Here is a 24,825-nt window from a genome sequence, read left to right on the forward strand (position 1 = left end):
ACCAGGCAAATTTCCCTGCCCCAGCTGCTGCACCGCCGAAAGAAGTTCGCTCCCAGCCATCCACATGCCCAGCGGTTGAATGCTAGCTTGGCAAAATTGCTAGCACTTCAACTGCTGCCTTTTCAATTGGTAGACTCTGTCCCCTTCCGTGAGTTTGTGGAATGTGCGGTTCCTCAGTGGCAAGTACCCAAACGCCACTTTTTCTCACGGAAGGCGATTCCGGCTCTCTACCGGCATGTGGAAGGCAATGTCCATGCCTCGCTGGACAGGGCGGTCAGCGGTAAGGTGCATATTACCGCTGACTCATGGTCCAGCAGGCATGGACAGGGACGTTACCTAAGTTTCACGGCGCATTGGGTGACTCTGCTGGCAGCTGGGAAGGATGCAGGACAAGGTGCAGTAGTGTTGGAGGTTGTTCCGCCACCACGCCTCCAAAATGCCACTACTAATGATTGTGACACACCTCTCTCCTCCACCCCCTCCTCTTCTTCTTCCTCCATGGCCTCTTCCTGTGCTTTGTCCTCGGAACCAGCGGTGCTCCGTAGGCATTCAAGGGGCTACGCAAGTATGCAGGCCAAAAGATGCCATGCGGTGCTTGAGCTGGTGTGCTTGGGGGACAGGAGCCACACTGGGGCAGAGGTTCTGTCAACTCTGCAGGGGCAGGTTCAGAGGTGGTTGATGCCATGCCAACTTAAGGCAGGAATGGTGGTTTGCGACAATGGCACCAACCTCCTCTCTGCCCTCTGACAGGGACAAATGACCCATGTTCCCTGTTTGGTTCACGTCCTTAACTTGGTGGTGCAGTGGTTCTTGGGAAGGTACCCGGGCTTATAGGATGTCCTGAGGCAGGAAAGTCTGTGTGCATTTCCGCCGGTCATATAATGCCAGTGCTCGGCTGGCGGACCTCCGAAAGGAGTTCAACCTGCCCAAGAACCTGTGACATGCCCACCAGATGGAACTCAACGTTGGTCATGCTGCAGCGGCTGCACACACAGCAGAGGGCCATCAATGAGTACCTGTGCTACTATGGCACCAAGACAGGGTCAGGGGAGTTTTTTTTTCTTCCCCACGCCAGTGGGCCATGATCAGGAATGCATGCACTGTCCTGTCACCATTTGAGGAGGCCACAAGGATGGTGAGCAGTGACAGTGCATGCATTAGTGACACTGTCCCCCTTGTCCACCTGTTGGTGCACATGCTGCGTGGAATAATGGACAGGGCACTTGAGTCAGAACAGAGGCAGGAAGAGGAGGACTTCCTTAGCTCTCAAGGCCCCCTTTATCCAGACAGTGTTCCTGCGTGCCCACCGATCACACAGGAAGAGGACGAGGAGGAGGAGGAGGATTGTGTCAGTATGGAGGTAGAGCCTGGCACTCAGCATCAGCAGCAGTCTTTAAGGGATCAGTCCCAAGAAACACATGGACTTGTACGTGGCTGGGAGGAGGTGGCTGCGGACCATGTCGTCCTTAGTGACCCAGAGGACTCCGGACTGAATGCCTCAGCAAACCTACGCTGCATGGCCTCCCTGATCCTGCAAAGCCTGCCTAAGGATCCTCGTATTTGTGGTATCAAGGAGAAGGACCAATACTGGCTGGCAACCCTCCTTGATCCACGTTACAAGGGTAAGGTTGCTGACCTTATCTTGCCGTCGCAGAGGGAGCAGAGGATGAAACATCTTCGGGAGGCCTTGCAGAAAGGTCTGTCCAACGCGTTCCCAGAGACTGGGAGGTTACAAACTCCTGTTTCTGGACAACGTGTTGCTGAGGCTACGGTCAGTCAAAGAAGGAGCGGTGGAGAAGGTGGCCGTCTGACCGATGCGTTCAGACAATTTTTTAGTCCGCAGCCCCAAGGTATGATCAGTTCCAGCAACCATCGCCAGCGTCTGTTTTACATGGTGCAGGAATACCTAGGGGCAAGATCTGACTTGGACACCTTTCCCACCGAAAATCCTCTGGGTTACTGGGTCTTGAGGATGGATCACTGGCCAGAGCTTGCACAGTATGCAATTGAGCTACTGGCCTGTCCTGCATCCAGCGTTCTTTTGGAACGCACATTCAGTGCTGCTGGAGGCTTTGTAACCGATCACAGGGTGTGTCTGTCCACCAACTCAGTCGATCGACTGACCTTCATAAGAATGAATCAGTCTTGGATCACCACCAGCTACCAAGCACCTGATGCTGATGTAACCGAATCAATTTTTTTAAAATCTCAGATCCCTTTAAAGACTGCCTATGCTGATGCTGAGTGACTATCCTGAGTAATTATCCTCTTCCTCCTCAATGATCATGCTGATAGCTTGTAAGAACATTTTTGGTTCTGGGCACCGCCACCAGTGCCTAAGGCACAATTTTTCAGCCCCTGTTTAACAGGGGCGTGTAATTACAATTTTTGATGCAATACTTTGCAGCAAGGCTCGTTCCTGCATTCCAACTAGAGTTTCTGTGAGGGGTTGCAGTGTTGTGGCAGCAGCACCAGTGCCTAAGGCCCAATTTTTCAGCCCCTGTTTAACAGGGGCGTGTAATTACAATTTTTGATGCAATACTTTGCAGCAGGGCTCATTCCTGCGTTCCAACTAGAGTATCTGTAAGGGGTTGCAGTGTTGTGGCACCAGCACCAGTGCCTAAGGCCTAATTTTTCAGCCCCTGTTTAACAGGGGCGTGTAATTACAATTTTTGATGCAATACTTTGCAGCAGGACTCGTTTCTGCGTTCCAACTAGAGTATCTGTGAGGGGTTGCAGTATTGTGGCACCAGCACCAGTGTCTAAGGCCCAATTGTTCAGCCCCTGTTCAACAGGGGCATGTAATTACAATTCTTGATCTAATATTTCACAGCAGGGCCCTGTGAGGGCTTACAGTGTTGTGGCCACAACAACACCTAAGGCCCAAATTTCTGCTGAGTATATAGGGCAGGCCCCTACTTTCAAACATCCAACTTACAAACGACTCCTTTTTGCAAACAGAAGGAGACAACAGGAAGTGAGATGAAATCTACCCCTAGGAAGGGAAATTATCTCCTGTAAGAGTTAATATGGGAAAAACATTTCTCCTTTCCATTGATGCTTTATCACCAATCCTTGTTTCACAAAAAAACCCAAATTTTCAAAAAACATTTGTCATTGGGAAAAAAAGTGAGTTGAAATCTTCTGAAGAGGAGGACAGACAGCACAACAAATGTCACAGGGGTGATAACCCTTCCCTTTTCCAAAAAGCTTAAAATAGATTTTTTTGGCTGGAGCAAAACACGTTAAAAATGTACCAGTTCATAATTACAAACAGATTCTACTTAACAACAAACCTACAGTCCCTGTCTTGTTTGCACCGCCTGTATACTGCTGTTCAGAGTACAGAGCCTGTATACTGCTGTTTCCTTTTTTAATTTGGGTGCGGGGTTCCCCTTAATATCCATACAAGACCCAAAGGGCCTGGTAATGGACTGGGGGGTACCCATGCCATTTGTCTCACTGATTTTCATCCATATTGCCAGGACCCGACATTACATTAAAGCCGCAAGCAGTTTTAAATGACTTTTTTTCCTTTAAAAATGACATTTTGTGCAGGGACTGTTCTAAGCATGGGAAACATGCGCCACTTTACAGGTATACTATAGACACCCCCCAGGTACGATATTTAAAGGAATATTTCACTTTTTTTTTTACTTTAAGCATCATTAAAATCACTGCTCCCGAAAAAACGGCCCTTTTTAAACGTTTTTTTTGCATTGATACATGTCCCCTGGGGCAGGACCCGGGTCCCCAAACCATTTTTAGGACAATACCATGCAAATTAGCCTTTAAAATGAGCACTTTTGATTTCGAACGTTCGAGTCCCTTAGATGTCAATGGGGTTCTAACGTTCGTGCGAATATTCGATCTGTTCGCAGGTTCTGGTGCGAACCGAACCGGGGGGGTGTTCGGCTCATCCGTACTGATGATTACATTTAATTGCCATTATCCATTGTTTGTCTGTAAAGGTCTTGCCCATATCTTTTTCCCATTTGATTAAATGGTTAAATTTGAGGAAGGTTCTTTAGGCATTGATTAGTTCCTACATCTGGAGATACCTTTAGCTCTAGGATTGGAGGAATTAAGGTGTTTCCAAACTGGAGTGGGAATGAGGGAATGTGTTGTATTTTGTTGTCGGAGCCATGCGGAAACTTGTAGGTAAGTGAGAAACTCCGAAGTGGGTATGTCAAACTTAGATTGAATGTCTTTGAAGGGTATTAGTACATCTCCTTGCATAAGGTCTTGTAAGAGGGATATGCCTTTTTGAAGCCATTGGGTCAGGGAAATATTTGGGATCAGCCATATAAGTGCTTCTAATGGGATAGGGACGTTTATACTATGAACATTTGAGCTGGAGGTGTCTTTCAAATAAGTCCATGCTTGTAATGATGCTAGTATAGTAGGATGCTCTGGCAGGGGAGTTATGGATTGTAGATTATGTGCATGTATAAGGGACCTCAGGGATTTAGGATGTAACCGTGCCTGTTCTAACTGGCACCAAGGTTTAATTTGTTTTTGGTCGAACCAGTTTCTAAGCTGATCTAGTATTGCTGCTGTATAGTAATCTTTAAGTATTGGAATACCCAGTCCGCCCGCAGTTTTGTGTTTTCCTTGCATACAAGCAGGATATCTAGCTCTTTTACCTGTCCATATAAAGTTGGACATTTGTTTTTGCATGGAAGAGAGAAAGGATGGTGGTAAGGGAATAGGAAGGGCCCTAAAGAGGTATACTATTTTAGGTAGTAGTAGCATTTTGTAGGCTGCTAGGCGGCCACTCCATGAAAGATAGAATTTCTGGTATCTAGTAATATCTTTTTGGAATTCACAGAGTATATGTTGGTAGTTAATTTGGAACAAATTGGCGACAGGGGAGGTCAGTTGGATTCCTAAATAGGATATGGAATTGGGGGACCAGGGGTATGGAAAGTTCTTTTGTATAATGGCTTTGGTGGATTCATTTATAGCTATTCCTAGAATGTTAGACTTAGACGCATTGACCTTATAGTATGCTACTTTGCTAAATTTCAAAAGTGTCTCGTGTGCTGCAGATAAGGAGTTATATGGGTTTGACAGAGTTAGTATAACATCATCTGTGAAGAGTGATATTTTATGGTGTTTATCCTGTGATGGAATGCCTTGAATTAATGTATTATTTCTGTTTTTTTCTGCTAGCGGTTTCATGACCATAGCAAAAATTAATGGAGACAGGGGGCACCCCTGTCTTGTTCCATTTGCTATCTGGAAATTTCTTGAGAACATACCTTCGGTAAACACAAAGGCAGATGGGGAAGAGTACAATGCTAGAATAGCCTGTTGGATTGGACCTGTCAGGCCGAATTTCTCCAAAACCTTTGACAAATATCCCCAGTTTACTCTGTCAAAGGCCTTCTCTGCATCCAGAGTGAGAAGCAGAGAAGGCCTTTTTGACTTTTCAGCCAGATGGAGTATGTTTAACATTCTCCTTGTGGCATTGTTTGCTTGCTGGCCTGACATGAAACCCACCTGATCTTGGTTAATGAGCCTTGATAAAAGAGAGGATAATCTGCAATTATTTTGGCATATGGTTTAACATCGACATTTGATAAAGAAATGGGTCTGAAGTTTTGTGGGGCTGAAGGCTCTTTGCCGGGTTTTGGCAATGTTATTATGGTTGATGTTAACATTTCTTTTGGGAATGAGGCATTGGACATTGCGGTATCAAAGACTTGCTTCAGGTATGGAGAAAGCTCATGTTGGAACAGTTGGTAGTATTCGGAAGAGTATCCATCTGGGCCTGGTGATTTGTTGTGAGGCATATTCCTAATTGTTTTTTCTATTTCAGGGACAGTAAATGGCGAATTGAGCATAGATAGCTCTGTTGGGGACACTTTTGGTAGGTGAAGTGTTGCCAAAAATTCTGAGATCAAGTTGTCAGAAGGTTGAGAATTATCTGGGTCATCTTTAAGGCTGTATAAGGCTTCGTAGTAATCGCTAAATGCGTCTGCTACATCCTTTGGATTTGAAACTACTTTGTAAGTTTTGGGGTTAAGCATGTGTGGGATTCTTTGTTTTGCTGATCTTTCTTTCATCTGGTTTGCCAGCAGTTTCCCCGCTTTGTTGCTGCATCTATAGTTATTTGCTTTCAGAATACAAATGCGGTTTTCCTGCTGGGAAACCAGAAGAGTTCTTAAATCTTGTCTAGCATAAAATAGTAGATCTCTAGTCTTTTGTGTGGAATTTTGTTTATTAGAGGATGCTAGTGTATTTATTGTGTTCAACAAGTCATTTAGCCGCTCCGCCCTCTGCCTTTTGAGTCTAGCGCTCTGTTGTATAAGTAAACTACGTATAAATACTTTGTTGGTGTTCCAGATTGTGAATGGGTCGGCCACCGATGGAGCGTTTAATTCAAAAAATTCTTTCATAGACTGTCTTATAAATTTTGTGTTTTCAGGTTGAGATAGTGAGATAGTGTTGGTGGTTATTCGGTAAGTACACATCAACCAATGTATATTTGATGTTGGAAATCTCGCAGACAAGGATAATAAATCTGCCGGAATCATCAAGATGGGCTTTAAGCTGTGTGAAAGGAATAGAGTCCTTTACTGCTATTGCCACTCCTCTCCTCCTTTCTTTTTTGGGCCATTTGCCATGTATATATGAGGGAATTTGCGGTGTTTAAAGGTTGGATGGTTATTGGAGATAAAATGAGTCTCTTGAAAGCAAATGATGTCACATTTGAGTTTGGATGCTTCTTTCCAGGCCATTTGGCGTTTGTGTGGACTGTTTAGGCCCTTCACATTTAGTGATGTTATGTTGAGAGCCATACTCGGGGCTATTATCTTGAGGGTTTCTTCAATATGCTTTCAGCCTGTTTCATTTTCTGAACTGGCGCGGGTGGATGGAGGTGACTGTGGTGTGTTTTTTTCATTGTCGTATGGGTCTAGTATTTGCCACTCTCGCATAAGACGAATTCCATCTTTGACACTGGTCACCACATGTGATTTACCTTCTCTGGTGATCAACAACTTGGCTGGGTACAGCCATCTGTATTGGATGTGGTGGTTGTTGAGAGGTTTGGTTATTGTGGCCAGTTGCTTGCGTTGTTGCATGGTGAATGCCGAGAGATCAGCAAAGAATGATAAATCTTGCAGTTCTAAGGGAAGGCTGTCACGTCTTCTTGCTGCCGCCATGAACTGGTCTTTGATGTGGTAAAAGTGGACTCGGACTATTGTGTCCCTGGGGAGATGAGCTGGTATATTCCTGGGTCTTGGTAATACGGTGAATACGGTCGATAATTAGGTCCTCTAGTGGCGCATCTGGTAGTGCAGCTTTCATAAGGTTTAGAAAATATTCTTTCAGATCAGGGGGTTTCACCGATTCGGGGATCCCCCTTATTTTGACATTGTTACATCTTGATCTATCTTCCAAATCGGCTATTTTCATTTTGAGGGACAAAAGATCATCATCCCTATCATTGTGGGCATCAACCATGTCGTTGAGGGTTGACTCAAATTCGCCCATCTTAGTTTCAATGTGGGATACTCTGTTAGCTACTGCTGACACTTCTGATTTAAATTGCTGAGTAATGGACATTATGTCAGTGTGTAGTGTAGATCGCAGAGACACCAGCATGTTTTTTAGAGTAGTGTCCATGAACTGAAATTAACCAGTTATACAATGTGTGAATGTATAAATGTGAATCAAAAACTCATTCAAGTGCAATAGTGAGATAAATACATAAATAAAAGTGGATAAAAAAGGATCAAAAAGTCCATATGTGAAATATGAAACAGCAAAATGAACTCCTAATTGCTGGAAGTCCACATGTGAAGTGTCAAATGATGAGGAGCTTTCTTCTCAATTTCCAATCACAGGAAAACACCAAAAAGCATATAAATATTCAATAGGAAAAGGTAGGTACCCTTACCAGATCGGTAGGATGTACAGACCATATGGCGGTGTGTCAAAAGGCATAAAGCGGATCTCTCGTGATGAGATGACATCGAACTAGACAATATCCTGTATGTCACAAACTTCAATGGACACAAGAAGAAGAAGGATGGTCCCAAATGGAGACTCGAGGGCTGTTACCACGACACTCGTTTCCAGGAAAGGATGGTCCAGGAATAATCAACGGCATTCAAACATGGGAGGAAGAAAAGGTGAACTCCACATGGTGCAGGTCAATCAAAACTGGGATTTATTGGAATAAAACGCCATACATAGATAAAAAGTGATCACAATAGCAAAAAGGATAAAAATGGCAATGTGGGAAGTTAAAAATGCTAGCCCTGTTCGTTTCAACTAAAAAGTCTTCAACAGGGGCATGAATTAGCCTCCCCACATTGCTCTTATTTGTAGACTATACAATAATTAAAAATTGAGCAGGATCCACCTCCATCATGGTGGAACCGGAAGTAAAGGTAACTGCATCCCAAAGTATCCTATGTATATGCATATAACCAAACCTTTTTAACTGAACATTCAAAGTCCAAAGTATTAAAATACAGGGAAACTTAAAAATAATATTAGTAATGCCAATGGCATCTGGGACACAAGGATAAAGCTATCACCGGAAGTGTACCAAGCCTCGAGGCTGTACAGAAAGATAGGGCCAGAGACAATAGCGTCACGTCCGCCTGCACACAGGAGGCTTGCGTTCCAAGACTCGTGTGTGTAAAGGAAGTCATCACAGCCGAAACGCCGCATCACTTCATCTGATAGACAATCCCTTACCAGGGGACATCCCCCTTGACACCGCCGACCTACGTCTGGCGCAGGCTCAATAGGGACAACGTCAGACAGGGAAGGCATAACGGAGAGGGATTAGTATAAGATCAGAATGAAAAGTGACATAAACTAATCATTCAGAATAGCGATTACAAAACAATATAAGAATATTGGAATATTCAAATGAATAAATAAAACAGTGAGCAGGATATAAAAATATATAAAAATTCAGTAACCTGTATAATGAGATTTTCCTATTACAGGGAAAATTCCTCAGGTAGAGCCACTAGAGGAGCAGGCAAGTAATACGTGTCCAAACACTTATATCCAGTGTATGTTCACGCCACAATGCCATCTTGTGGAGAGGGAACATGGCAAAAACCAGAGTGAGAGCGATAATGGTATCCCTGCTCCCATAACGGGTGCGAGAGCACTCGCCCACAACAACCAGTAAGCATGGACCACCCTCACACGATGCTGTCTCAATGTCCTGTAGGGATGCCTGGGATCCTGCCCACAGTTATAACACATCCGCAAAAAATAAAAAAATTAATGGATGACTGAAGTAACATGAGTAATAAAAAATAAAAAATGGAAATAAAAAAAGAAACCCAAAGGTTGTCATATAAGACTTAAAAACACTGCTACGCCCCAATATAGGAAACTCAGAATGAAAAGGGAAAAAAAGAAAACAAAGAAAAAGGAACAGGATAAAAAGAAGGAACATAGAGCTACTAGTAGGGGTAAATCATGGTCCAAGATCACAGCAAAAGGTGCCACTCACACCCGGTTGATGAAGCAATTGATGTCCCATTCTACATTCATAACATGGGGCGAGTAGCACCTCAACTCCTAGATCCAATAGGTCTTGAGGAGGATTATGTCAGCATGGATGTAGAGGATAACACTCAGTAGCAATCTTCAAGGGATGGTTTTCAGTCCCCAAAAACCCAAGGAGTTGTACGTGGTTGGGAGGAGGTCGCTCCTGAAAACGTCCTCCTCAGTAGGGATGAGCTTCGAGTTTGAGTCGAACTCATGTTCGACTCGAACATTGGCTGTTCGCAAGTTCGCCGAACAGCGAACAATTTGGGGTGTTCGCGGCAAATTCGAATGCCGCAGAACACCCTTTAAAAGTCTATGGGAGAAATCAAAAGTGCTAATTTTAAAGGCTAATATGCAAGTTATTGTCATAAAAAGTGTTTGGGGACCCAGGTCCTGCCCCAGGGGACATGGATCAATGCAAAAAAAGTTTTAAAAACGGCAGTTTTTTCAGGAGCAGTGCTTTTAATAATGCTTAAAGTCAAACAATAAAAGTGTAATATCCCTTTAAATTTCGAACCTGGGGGGTGTCTATAGTATGCCTGTAAAAGGGCGCATGTTTCCCGTGTTTAGAACAGTCTGACAGCAAAATTACATTTTGAAGGAAAAAACTCATTTAACTACCCGCGGCTATTGCATTGCCGACAATACACATAGAAGTTCATTGATAAAAACGGCATGGGAATTCCCCAAAGGGGAACCCCGAACCAAAATTTAAAAAAAAAATGACGTGGGAGTCCCCCTAAATTCCATACCAGGCCCTTCAGGTCTGATATGGATATTAAGGGGAAACCCGGCCAAAATTAAAAAAAAAAAATGATGTGGGGTTCCCCCTAAATTCCATACCAGACCCTTCAGGTCTGGTATGGATTTTAAGGGGAACCCCGCGCCAAAAAAAAAAAAAAAAAAAAACGGCGTGGGGTCCCCCCAAAAATCCATACCAGACCCTTATCCGAGCACGCAACCTGGCAGGCCGCAGGAAAAGAGTGGGGGACGAGAGTGCGCCCCCCCTTCCTGAACCGTACCAGGCCACATGCCCTCAACATTGGGAGGGTGCTTTGGGGTAGCCCCCCAAAACACTTTGTCCCCATGTTGATGAGGACAAGGGCCTCATCCCCACAACCCTGGCCGGTGGTTGTGGGGGTCTGCGGGCGGGGGGCTTATCGGAATCTGGAAGCCCCCTTTAACAAGGGGACCCCCAGATCCCGGCCCCCCCCTGTGTGAAATGGTAAGGGGGTACTTACCCCTACCATTTCACTAAAAAACTGTCAAAAATGTTAAAAATGACAAGAGACAGTTTTTGACAATTCCTTTATTTAAATACTTCTTCTTTCTTCTATCTTCCTTCATCTTCTGGTTCTTCTGGTTCTTCTGGCTCTTCTGGTTCTTCCTCTGGCATTCTCGTCCAGCATCTCCTCCGCGGCGTCTACTATCTTCTTCTCCTCGGGCCGCTCCGCACCCATGGCATTGGGGGGAGGCTCCTGCTCTTCTCTTCTTCTTTTCTTCTCTTCTTCTCTTCTTCATTTTCTTCTCCGGGCCGCTCCGCACCCATGCTGGCATGGAGGGAGGCTCCCGCTGTGTGACGGCGCTCCTCGTCTGACAGTTCTTAAATAACGGGGGGCGGGGCCACCCAGTGACCCCGCCCCCTCTGACGCACGGGACATGACGGGACTTTCCTGTGGCATTCCCCGTGACGTCACAGGGAAGTCCCGTCAAGTCACCGTGCGTCAGAGGGGGGCGGGGTCACCGGGTGGCCCCGCCCCCCGTTATTTAAGAACTGTCAGACGAGGAGCGCCGTCACACAGCGGGAGCCTCCCTCCATGCCAGCATGGGTGCGGAGCGGCCCGGAGAAGAAAATGAAGAAGAGAAGAAGAGAAAAAAAGAAGAAGAGAAGAGCGGGAGCCTCCCCCCAATGCCATGGGTGCGGAGCGGCCCGAGGAGAAGAAGATAGAAGACGCCGCGGAGGAGATGCTGTACGAGAACGCCGGAGGAAGAACCAGAAGAGCCAGAAGAACCAGAAGAACCAGAAGATGAAGGAAGATAGAAGAAAGAAGAAGCATTTAAATAAAGGAATTGTCAAAAACTGTCTCTTGTCATTTTTAACATTTTTGACAGTTTTTTAGTGAAATGGTAGGGGTAAGTACCCCCTTACCATTTCACACAGGGGGGGGCCGGGATCTGGGGGTCCCCTTGTTAAAGGGGGCTTCCAGATTCCGATAAGCCCCCCGCCCGCAGACCCCCACAACCACCGGCCAGGGTTGTGGGGATGAGGCCCTTGTCCTCATCAACATGGGGACAAGGTGTTTTGGGGGGCTACCCCAAAGCACCCTCCCAATGTTGAGGGCATGTGGCCTGGTACGGTTCAGGAGGGGGGGGCGCACTCTCGTCCCCCCCTCTTTTCCTGCGGCCTGCCAGGTTGCATGCTCGGATAAGGGTCTGGTATGGATTTTTGGGGGGACCCCACGCCGTTTTTTTTTTTTGGCGCGGGGTTCCCCTTAAAATCCATACCAGACCTGAAGGGTCTGGTATGGAATTTAGGGGGAACCCCACGTCATTTTTTTTTTTTTTATTTTGGCCGGGGTTCCCCTTAATATCCATACCAGACCTGAAGGGCCTGGTATGGAATTTAGGGGGACTCCCACGTCATTTTTTTTTTAAATTTTGGTTCGGGGTTCCCCTTTGGGGAATTCCCATGCCGTTTTTATCAATGAACTTCTATGTGTATTGTCGGCAATGCAATAGCCGCGGGTAGTTAAATGAGTTTTTTCCTTCAAAATGTCATTTTGCTGTCAGACTGTTCTAAACACAGGAAACATGCGCCCCTTTACAGGCATACTATAGACACCCCCCAGCTACGAAATTTAAAGGGATATTACACTTTTATTGTTTGACTTTAAGCATTATTAAAATCACTGCTCCTGAAAAAACGTCCGTTTTTAAAACTTTTTTTTGCATTGATCCATGTCCCCTGGGGCAGGACCCGGGTCCCCAAACACTTTTTATGACAATAACTTGCATATTAGCCTTTAAAATTAGCACTTTTGATTATTCATGTTCGTGTCCCATAGACTTTAACGGTGTTCGCGTGTTCGAACAAACTTTTTTCCTGTTCGCATGTTCTGGTGCGAACCGAACAGGGGGGTGTTCGGCTCATCCCTACTCCTCAGTCACCCAGAGGATTCACAATTGAATGCATCTGCAAACTTACGCTGCATGGCCTCCCTGTTTCTACAAAGCCTGCAAAAGGACCCTAGGATTCATTGTATCAACTAGAGGGATCATTACTCGCTGGAAAACCTTCTTGATCCACGTTACAAGGGTAAGGTTGCAGAACTCATCTTGCCTTCGCAGAGGGAGCAGAGGATAAAACATCTTCAGAAGGCCATGAAGAAAGGTTTGTGCAATGCGTTTCCAGACACTGGGAGGTTACAATTTCCTGGTGCTGGACAACGTGTTGCTGAGGCTTTGTTCAGTCAGAGGAAGAGTGGTGGAAAAGGTGGCCATCTGACCGACGCCTTTAGACAATTTTTCAGTTCTCAGCGCCAAGGTCTGATCGATTCAAGCAACCATCACCAGCGTCTGCATTACATGGTGCAGGAATATCTAGGGGCAAGAGCAGACTTGGAAACCTTTCCAACAGAGCATCCACTGGGTTACTGGGTCTTGAGGATGGACCACTGGACAGAACTTGCTCAATATGCAATTGACATACTGGCCTATCCTGCATCTAGCGTTCTTTCTGTACATAGTGCTGCTGGAGGGTTTGTAATGGAGCATAGAGTGCGCCTGTCCACAGACTCCGTTGATAGGCTCACATTCATAAAAATGAATCAGTCTTGGATCAGCAGCAGCTATCAAGCACCTGATGCTGATGTAACTGATTTATTTTTCTATGGATGTGGGATCCCTTGAAGACTGCCTATGCTGAGTGACTATCCTATTCCTTCTCAATCTTGATAATGCTAGCTTCCAACAGTATTTTTGGTTTAGGACACCACCACCACTGCCTAAGGCCCAATTTTTCTGCCCCTGTTTAACAGGGCCATGTAATTACAATTTTTGATCAAATATTTCACAGCAGGGCCCGTTCCTGTGCCCAACCAGAGTATCTGTGAGGGGTTACAGTGTTGTGGCACCACCACCACCACTGCCTAAGGCCCAATTTTTCTGTATCTGTTTAACAGGGGCATGTAATTAAAATTTTTGATCTAATATTTCACAGCAAGGGCCCATTCCTGCGCTCACCAAGAGTAACTGTGAGGGCTTACAGTGTTGTGGCACCACCACCACCAAAGGCCCAATTTTTCTGCCCCTGTTTAACAGGGGCATGTAAATACAATTCTTGATATAATATTTCATAGCAGGGCCCGTTCCTGTGCCCAACAAGAGTATCTGTGAGGGGTTACAGTGTTGTGGCACCACCACCACCACTGCCTAAGGCCCGGTTTTCTGTAGAATAAATAGGGCAGGCCGTATAGTATATATACTTCTGTTCAGAGTATATAGTGCCTTGGGGCACCCCAATGCCATTTTTTTTTAAATTTGGGTGCAGGTTCCCCTTAATATCCATACCAGTCCCAAAGAGTCTGGTAATGGGCTGGGGGCGGGACCCATGCCATTTTTCTCAATGATTTTCATCTATATTGCCGGGACACATTACAGCCGCAAGCAGTGTTAAATGACTTTTTTTCCTTTAGAAATGTCATTTTGCATTTTGGTATTGTATTGTTCTAAACACGGAAAAACTGCGCCATTTTACAGGCATACTATAGACATCCCCCAGGCATGCTATTTAAAGGAATATTTCATTTTTATTGTTTCACTTTAAGCATTCTTGAAATCACTGCTCCCGAAAAAAACGGGCGTTTTTAAAACTTTTTTTTGTATTTATACATGTCCCCTGGGGGCAGGATCCGGGTCCTCAAACACTTTTGTACACAATTGCGACGCACAAAGTTCCACGCATGCTCGGAATAAAGCAGAAGAGCCACACTGGCTATTTAACTTAATTTTTCTTGGCTCGTCGTACATGTTGTACGTCACCGCGTTCTTGACGTTCGGAATTTCCGACAGGATTTGTGTGACCGTGTGTATGCAAGGCAAGTTTGAGCCAACATCCGTCGGAAAAAAAGCCATGGATTTTGTTGTCGGAAAATCCTATCGTGCGTACAGGGCATTAGGGTTCTGACATCATGGCTACCTCGCCAGTGTCTTGTATAGGGTACAATATTGGAGAAAAAATGATCCGCACTCCGGTTGTTGCTCTTAAAATTCTTCATTTTATTTAATGTTTTTTGAATTTTATGGTGTGCTTCTTTATGCATATGTCTATACGTGTATAAATGTATGCACGTGTGTTTACATGCGTGTGTGTACATACATGTGCATATTGTCACTACAAGGTGTCTGAAAATTAGTGGCATACACATGGATCACTGGGAGGAGCCTGTGATCTTTAGAGCTACTATTTATTTCAAAGTTTTATGTCTGTAATGTGGTTATGACTAAGGACTTATAGGCTGAAATGCGTCAACTGACATATCTGCGTTTGTTCACTGTGGCTATTCAATAAAATGAAGACATTTTAAGAGCAACAATCGGAGTGCGAATCATTTCTACATTACTCTACTCAGCCAGCATCTGTGGATCGAGCACCTGAGAGCTCTGCTATCTATGTGGTGTATGGGTAGTAGCACTGACTTTTCTGTTTATACTTTGGACTTTTTTCGTTTGTTAGTGCTCCCTGTAAAAAAACAAGATTGCTATTTATAGCTTGATACCTGTTATTGCCACAGTGACAAACTTCCTGATATGGAACTTCACTTGAGTGAGACAACCAAGGACAATGTGGTCCCACAAACACGCAGAGATCGTGGCAATACAGTTTTTACAAGGGATTCCTCACAGGTCCTGGACAGCACAGCCTGTGAAGTGGAGTTTAACAAATAATTTGCCATATAAAATCAGAGGTCGCCCTGTGGTGGGATCTTACCAGTTTAAACCAGTATTTGGGTGAACAAATGATTCCACGGGGGTTACGTATTAAAAAGATTCCCACTACAGTCTATTCTGGGATCTTTGTACAGGAATGGAATGCCATCTTGTCCAACTGCTCATTTGAACCATAGCTCACAACTCTCCCTAATTTCAAGGGACTGTCCCTCATTTGGAGCAAAGTCCCTCTGTCCCTCATTCCTCCTCATTTATCCCTCATTTTGGTCTGATCTGTATAGTTGTATATAAAATGCACTATTTATCTTTCAAAAAGTGTTTCCCAGTGCTAAACCTTTCATCCAATATCTAAATTGCTGCATTTGTAAATTCCAAATGCCAGTATAAAGGAATAGTAGTGGTAAAAAAACACTTGTGGGTTTAACCAATCTTTTTTTTTTGTACAATTCTCCTTTAAGGGGGGCATGGCAGGTGGCGTGTCCTATGCCTAAATACTTTTGCTAATAGGTGTCCCTCATTCCCATCTCAGAAAGTTGGGAGGTATGACTGAACTGATGAGACTAATTGGGGATAAATGGGGAGTACTCAGAATGGTCAGGGGTGGGTAGTGGGGTTCCCCAGGGTTCTGTGCTGGGACCAATCCTATTTAATTTGTTCATAAACGACCTGGAGGATGGGATAAACAGTTCAATCTCTGTATTTGCAGACGATACTAAGCTAAGCAGGGCAATAACTTCTCCGCAGGATGTGGAAACCTTGCAAAAAAAGATCTGAACAAATGAATGGGGTGGGCAACTACATGGCAAATGAGGTTCAATGTAGAAAAATGTAAAATAATGCATTTGGGTGGCAAAAATATGAATGCAATCTATACACGGGGGGGGGGGGGAACCTCTGGGGAATCAAGGATGGAAAAGGACCTGGGGGTCCTAGTAGATGATAGGTTTAACAATGGCATGTAATGCCAAGCTGCTGCTAACAAAGCAAACAGAATATTGGCATGCATTAAAAAGGGATCAACTCCAGAGATAAAACAATAATTTTCCAGCTCTACAAGACTCTGGTCCAGCCGCACCTAGAGTATGCTGTCCAGTTCTGGGCACCAGTCCTCAGGAAGGATGTACTGGAAATGGAGCGAGAACAAAGAAGGGCAACAAAGCTAATAAAGGGTCTGGAGGATCTTAGTTATGAGGAAAGGTTGCGAGCACTGAACTTATTCTCTCTGGAGAAGAGACACTTTAGAGGGGATATGATTTCAATTTATAAATACCGTACTGGCGGAAAGAAGTTTAACAAGACTTGTGGCCACTCATTAAAATTAGAAGAATAGAGGTTTAACCGTAAACTACGTAGAGGGTTCTTTACTGTAAGAGCGGCAAGGATGTGGAATTCCCTTCCACAGGCGGTGGTCTCAGCGGGGAGCATTGATAGTTTCAAGAAACTATTAGATAATCACCTGAATGACCGCAACATACAGGGATATATAATGTAATACTGACACATAATCACACACATAGGTTGGACTTGATGGGCTTGTGTCTTTTTTCAACCTCACCTACTATGTAACTATGTAACTAATTGTCCAGTATGAACAGGAGTGTTTGGACAAAATCAACTCAAGCATCAAAGATCAGAAAGAAGCAGTAAACAAGTTTGTAAATTTACCAACATATTCACGGATTCACAGAACAAACTGCATCGGATGATAGAGGAATTAGAAACACAGATTAAGTGGAAAGGACTAAATACTTCCATGATGTGGATGATTACCAGAAAAATACAGTTTATGAGTGGGGCAGGAGGAGTGGAAGCTTCAGCTCTACACCACAGTCTATTCTCAGGAGAAAACAAAGATCTGCCAGTACTGTATAATTAAGAAAGTGGGCTTCAGCTCTCCGGAGGCATCGGATTTCTTATCTGAAGTTTCAGATACAGCTGAGAGGGAAGGTTTGTCTGTCTCTGAGACTCCTGCAGTTCTGAGAGCATCCACTCCTCGAGTCTCTTCAGACAAGGTCTTTTTCAGTGGAATTGCTAACAGCACTCAAAGAAAAAACAAACAACCAGAAAACAGGACACTGCATGAAAATGCGAGGGGGGAGAAGACGGAGATCGGCGATATCCACAGAGGAGAAGAAAATAAGCAGCAAATTATCTACCATCACTTCAGTAGTTAATTTAACAGATGAGGTTTTAACTGATTCTGAATTATTTCTGTTGTCACGAGGTCTATCTTTTTTCACCCACCTATCATTTTGATATTTTCAACACCATTTTGGACACCAATTGGATTGTCAGGAACCTCCTGTTGCGGAAACATTTCCAACAGGGAACGGATGAACAGGTGGATGACCCACTGACATCAGAGATGGTGAGTGAATCTGACCAAAATCAACCAACTGTAGAACAAGATGTTTGTCCGCATGTTTCCTCTTTAATGTTTCAGGACTCATCTGCATCATTAACTTTAGAACATCTGTACTCTGAATCACATATGGGCTCCTATGGAGTTTCATGTAGTACATCACAATATGGGGACAAGTTTTTCTACCCTGCAAATGCAAGAAATTCCACTATAGATACTTTTCAGGCTGTAATAGAGGGGGAACTGATACAATTGAAACAATGTAGCTTAACATCTAGGAAAACTACCATCTCTAAGGATGAGAGACGGGCTCTACAGCAGTTAAAAGACAACAAGGGGTTAGTGATAAAGGAAGCAGATAAGGGAGGAGCAGTGGTGGTGATGACTGGGGATGGGTGAACGGTTTGGCCCAAGCATAAATTCGGGCTGAACTTTGATTGTTCTGATGTTCTACGAACACCGAACAATATGCGGTGTTTAGGGCAAATTGGAAAGCCGCTGAAACACCATTAAAGTCTATGGGACACTAACATGAAAAATCAAAACTGCTCATTTTAAAGGCATTGTCATAAAAAAGTGTTTGGGGACCTGGGTCCTGCCCCAGGGGACATGGATCAATGCAATTTTTTTTAAAAAAACGGACGTTTTTTCTGGATTTTTTTAATGCTTAAAGTGAAACAATAAAAGTGAAATATTCATTTAAATATCATGCCTGGGGGGTGCGTGTTATACGCCGTTCCCCCGCTGACTGTGAGCGGAGCGAGCGCCGGCCGCCGATATACATAGATAGCCGAGTGTACTCGGCTAGGTTCAGCTAGCTCCGCTCACAGTCACGTCCAATCCCGCCCTATGATGGACACAGGGTCTGGGCTTGACTGTGAGCGGAGCTAGCCGAACCTAGCCGAGTACACTCGGCTATCTATGCATATGGGCGGCGCTCGGCTCCGCTCACAGTCGGGGATCGGGCGGGACTACGAGAGGAGCCGAAAGCATCCGTGAGCCGCCGAGATTCACAGGACCGGCTCTGTGTATCTCGGCGCGCCATTTTCAAACTGCAGTGACACTGAAGGGTCACTGCAGTTTAACTTCAGCCTGGGCAAGGCTGCAAATGGACACTGACAAAGCTGTAGATGGGCACTGACAAGGCTGCACATGGACACTGATAAGGCTGCAGATGACACCAAGACTGCAAATGACACCAAGGCTGCAAATGGACACTGATAAGGCTGCAGATGACACCAAGACTGCAAATGACACCAAGGCTGCAAATGGACACTGATAAGGCTGCAGATGACACCAAGACTGCAAATGACACCAAGGCTGCAAATGGACACTGATAAGGCTGCAGATGACACCAAGACTGCAAATGACACCAAGGCTGCAAATGGACACTGATAAGGCTGCAGATGACACCAAGACTGCAAATGACACCAAGGCTGCAAATGGACACTGATAAGGCTGCAGATGACACCAAGACTGCAAATGACACCAAGGCTGCAAATGGACACTGATAAGGCTGCAGATGACACCAAGACTGCAAATGACACCAAGGCTGCAAATGGACACTGATAAGGCTGCAGATGACACCAAGACTGCAAATGACACCAAGGCTGCAAATGGACACTGATAAGGCTGCAGATGACACCAAGACTGCAAATGACACCATGGCTGCAAGTGGACACTGGACAAGCATGCAGATGGACGCTGTGCAAGGCTGCAAATGGACACTGATAAGGCTGCATTGATGGGCATTTAAATGTAAGTTTTTTTCCTTAAAACATTTTTTTCCTTAAAATTCCCTCCTAGACTTGGGGTGCGTGTTATACGCCGGCGCGTACGGTATATATATATATGAATCTGGACTATGTGATGGTGTCTCCTAACATGGTATATACAAAGCAATTAGTAAAAAAAAACAAAAAAAAAATAAAATACAAAAAAAAAAGTCGCACCCCATGTTTCCCAATGAGTACCATTCATATCTGTGTGATTTAAAGTCGCAGCTACTTCAAGTAGTTCCTGCACTACTCTGGTCAGACTTTCATGCGACTTGAGTGTCATAGACTTCAATGTAAACCCTCAAAAGTCACATTTAAGTTGCACCTGCATGTTACACATGTGACTTGTATGCGACTCTGTAGAGCACAAACAATCACATTGGTCAAAGCCAAAGTTGCACTCATCCAAAGTCTCATCAAAATCGCATCAAGTCGCACTGTAAAGTCGCAATGGAAATCATATGATTTTGAAGTCGCACAAGTGTGAATGGACTCTATGAGGGATCTCACTTCATTCACATAATTCTTATATAATATAGGATAGGTTCATAATAATATAAACACTTATTATTTAACTTACTTTGTTTTGGAATCCATCCAGTTTAGATGTAATGTTCATCATGTACATGTCATGTAGAGCTCTGGCCAGAATATATACAGCCATGTATGCATAGGAAGATATAGTTGTATAACTAGTTAATATGGATGACCAATCTATTGAATTATGACAAGTTTTTAAAGGATACTTAAGGAATATTTTAAAAACACCATTTTTGTATGAATTTGTGGAGAGACACTTAAAACTGAAAATCGAAATATCTTCCAGTATTGGGTCACGTAAGCGTTCAGGAAACTTGCTATGATTATAAATATTGTTGTCTAAGTTCAATTTTGGTGACCATGAAAATATAAATCTGCAGTTGATTGGTGTATAGTCACCCTTAAACAGATTTATTTTACTCCATGATGGTGGAAAAATAAATGTGAGTTTTCTTATAACAGAGCGTATATGAGAAGCAAGCCGATGAAATCGGTCTGTGTAAGTTCCACACACTATGACAACTTTAGCTGTTGATTTAGTAATAGTCATTATTTTCTGAATATCATTTTCAATATTCTTAACGAGTGGAATGATATATTCTGTGCAGATCCCATGTTGGCTCATCATCTTACTCAGTTCTTGGGACTCTTTATCACCGCTGCCATCATCTGATGAGAATATTCCAACCCAATTCCACCCAAAATGCTGCAATAACATAAAAATAGCTGCATAACGGACCCGGTCGTCTGGTATAATACGAAATAAAGTTGGATCAATTTTTCCATCATTCAGGGGAGTGTCAATGACTCGATAAGTGATCTGGATAAGATGTTGGGAAATATTTTAATGGGATGTTATTATTCAAACAATGGAAATATGAGAAATGTAAGATATAAATGGCACACAAAGATCTCTTGTCATATTTTTTTTCCTGTTTTAACAAAAAGAAGTACTTGTCAGAATTTATATCATAGAGATCTAAGTATATGACAGCGCACAATGCCTACTTACCTTCTCCAGCCTCACATCCAGCCCTCAAAGTGGTTGTAAACCCCATTCACAGTAGAAAGGAGCCAGCAAAACGGAAATCCTTGAAGTGTAATTTATTGGTACATACACCAATAAATAATAAAATAATAACAGTGGCACGTTTCGTAACTAGTTATAGCTAGTTTAGCTAGTTTAAAGCGGAGTTCCACCCAAAAGTGGAACTTCGCTTTAAGTACTCCTCGCCCCCTGACATGCCATAATTGGCATGTCATTTTTTGGGGGGGGGGGCTGGGTACCTGGTTTGGAGTGGGACTTCCTGTTCTCCTTCTGACTTCTGTCCGCCTAGGTGACTCCTAGGGTATAGGAGAGAGTTTACATCCACTTTAATTCACCTACAACAACTGCTCACCCTGGGGCTGCTGTAAAACAATAAGGCCACTCTGATATATACTGTATTTAATTTGATTACATAGAACATACAACTTCTCCAGTCCATACATCTACAGGCCCAATGCAATGTACATATAATCCTTAATTGCACAAAACGATTCTGCAGCTCAAGACGGGTTGCCAGCCATTAACGATCCCTCTCCTTGATTCCACGAATACGAGGATCCTTCTGCAGGCTTTGCAGGATCAGGGAGGCCAAGCAGCGTAAGTTTGCTGAGGCATTTGGTCCGGAGTCCTCTGGGTCACTACGGACGACATGATCCGCAGCAACCTTCTCCCAGCCACATACTAGTCCATTGGTTTCTTGGGACTGTAAATGATCCCTTAAAGACTGCTGCCGATGCTGAGTTCCAGGCTCCACCTCCATGCTGAAACAATCCTCCTCCTACTCTTCCTGTCTGATCGGCGGGCACGCAGGAACACTGTCTGTATAAAGGGGCCTTGAGAGCTAAGGAAGTCCTCCTCTTCCTGACTCTGTCCTAACTGCTGCACCACCAAGTTAAGGACGTGAGCCAAATAAGGCACATGGGCCAGTTGTCCCTGTCGGAGGGCAGTGAGAAGGTTGGTGCTATTGTCGCAAACCACAATTCCTGGCTTAAGTTGGCGTGGCGTCAACCACCTCTGAACCTGCCCCTGCAGAGCTGACAGAATCACGGCCCCAGTGTGGCTCAGAGTGGAGGAGAGAGGTGTGTCAGAATCACCAGTAGTGGCATTTTGGAGGCGTGGTGGCGGAACAACCTCCAACACTACTGCACCTTGTCCTGCATCCTTCCCAGCTGCCAGCAGAGTCACCCAATGCGCCATGAAACTTAGGTAACGTCCCTGTCCATACCTGCTGGACCATGAGTCAGCGGTAATATGCACCTTACCGCTGGCCGCCCTGTCCAGCAAGGCCAAGACATTGCCTTCCACATGCCGGTATGGACCCGGAATCACCTTCCGTGAGAAAAAGTGGCGTTTGGGAACCTGCTACTGAGGAACCGCACATTCCACAAACTCACGGAAGGGGGCAGAGTCTACCAACTGAAAAGGTAGCAGTTGAAGTGCTAGCAATTTTGCCAACCGCTGGGCATGTGGATGGCTGGGAGCGAACTTCTTTCTGCGGTGCAGCAGCTAGGGGCAGGGAAATTTGCCTGGTACAATCTGACGTCGGTGTACCAATAGCAGATTGCCCGCAAGTACTTGGCTGTGACAAACCTAATTCTACACTAGGGATGAGCTTCGAGTTCGAGTCGAACTCATGTTCGACTCGAACATTGGCTGTTCACAAGTTCACCGAACAGCGAACAATTTGGGGTGTTCGCGGCAAATTCGAATGCCGCGAAACACCCTTTAAAAGTCTATGGGAGAAATCAAAAGTGCTAATTTTAAAGGCTAATATGCAAGTTATTGTCATAAAAAGTGTTTGGGGACCTGGGTCCTGCCCCAGGGGACATGGATCAATGCAAAAAAAAGTTTTAAAAACGGCCGTTTTTTCAGGAGCAGTGATTTTAATAATGCTTAAAGTCAATCAATAAAAGTGTAATATCCCTTTAAATTTCGTACCTGGGGGGTGTCTATAGTGTGTCTGTAAAGGGGCGCATGTTTCCTGTGTTTAGAACAGTCTGACAGCAAAATGACATTTTGAAGGAAAAAACTCATTTAAAACTACCCGCGGCTATTGCATTGCCGACAATACACATAGAAGTTCATTGATAAAAACGGCATGGGAATTCCCCAAAGGGGAACCCCGAACCAAAATTTAAAAAAAAAAATGACGTGGGAGTCCCCCTAAATTCCATACCAGGCCCTTCAGGTCTGGTATGGATATTAAGGGGAACCCCGGCCAAAATAAAAAAAAAAAATGACGTGGGGTTCCCCCTAAATTCCATACCAGACCCTTCAGGTCTGGTATGGATTTTAAGGGGAACCCCGCGCCAAAAAAAAAAAAAAAACGGCGTGGGGTCCCCCCAAAAATCCATACCAGACCCTTATCCGAGCACGCAACCTGGCAGGCCGCAGGAAAAGAGGGGGGGCGAGAGTGCGGCCCCCCCTCCCTCCTGAACCGTACCAGGCCACATGCCCTCAACATTGGGAGGGTGCTTTGGGGTAGCCCCCCAAAACACCTTGTCCCCATGTTGATGAGGACAAGGGCCTCATCCCCACAACCCTGGCCGGTGGTTGTGGGGGTCTGCGGGCGGGGGGCTTATCGGAATCTGGAAGCCCCCTTTAACAAGGTGACCCCCAGATCCCGGCCCCCCCCTGTGTGAAATGGTAAGGGGGTACATAAGTACCCCTACCATTTCACGAAAAAAGTGTCAAAAATTTTAAAAATGACAAGAGACAGTTTTTGACAATTCCTTTATTTAAATGCTTCTTCTTTCTTCTATCTTCCTTCATCTTCTGGTTCTTCTGGTTCTTCTGGCTCTTCTGGTTCTTCCTCCGGCGTTCTCGTCCAGCATCTCCTCCGCGGCGTCTTCTATCTTCTTCTCCTCGGGCCGCTCCGCACCCATGGCATAGGGGGGAGGCTCCCGCTCTTCTCTTCTTCTTTTCTTCTCTTCTGTTCTTCTTCATTTTCTTCTCCGGGCCGCTCCGCAATCCATGCTGGCATGGAGGGAGGCTCCCGCTGTGTGACGGCGCTCCTCGTCTGACAGTTCTTAAATAACGGGGGGCGGGGCCACCCGGTGACCCCGCCCCCCTCTGACGCACGGTGACTTGACGGGACTTCCCTGTGGCATTCCCCGTGACGTCACAGGGAAGTCCCGTCAAGTCACCGTGCGTCCCCCCCGCACTCTCGTCCCCCCCTCTTTTCCTGCGGCCTGCCAGGTTGCGTGCTCGGATAAGGGTCTGGTATGGATTTTTGGGGGGACCCCACGCCGTTTTTTTTTTTTTTTTTGGCGCGGGGTTCCCCTTAAAATCCATACCAGACCTGAAGGGTCTGGTATGGAATTTAGGGGGAACCCCACGTCATTTTTTTTTTTAAATTTTGGCCGGGGTTCCCCTTAATATCCATACCAGACCTGAAGGGCCTGGTATGGAATTTAGGAGGACTCCCACGTCATATTTTTTTTTTAATTTTGGTTCGGGGTTCCCCTTTGGGGAATTCCCATGCCGTTTTTATCAATGAACTTCTATGTGTATTGTCGGCAATGCAATAGCCGCGGGTAGTTTTAAATGAGTTTTTTCCTTCAAAATGTCATTTTGCTGTCAGACTGTTCTAAACACAGGAAACATGCGCCCCT

General features: G+C 44.9%; 1 protein-coding gene across 1 annotated transcript in view; it reads right to left on the bottom strand.

Annotated features, from left to right (window-relative positions):
* LOC141128478 (vomeronasal type-2 receptor 26-like) overlaps positions 1-24,825 on the bottom strand; it is a 148,357-nt gene that overhangs the window by 117,752 nt on the left and 5,780 nt on the right. Inside the window, exons 2-3 of the mRNA XM_073615787.1 lie at positions 20,204-20,983; positions 7,209-7,218 (exon numbers count right to left, since the gene is read on the bottom strand). Of these exons, the coding sequence (XP_073471888.1) occupies positions 7,209-7,218; positions 20,204-20,983 (790 nt within the window). The remainder of the gene's footprint in view (positions 1-7,208; positions 7,219-20,203; positions 20,984-24,825) is intronic.

The sequence above is a fragment of the Aquarana catesbeiana genome, linkage group LG01 (assembly GCF_042186555.1).
Source record: "Aquarana catesbeiana isolate 2022-GZ linkage group LG01, ASM4218655v1, whole genome shotgun sequence".
NCBI classification, from domain to species: domain Eukaryota; kingdom Metazoa; phylum Chordata; class Amphibia; order Anura; family Ranidae; genus Aquarana; species Aquarana catesbeiana.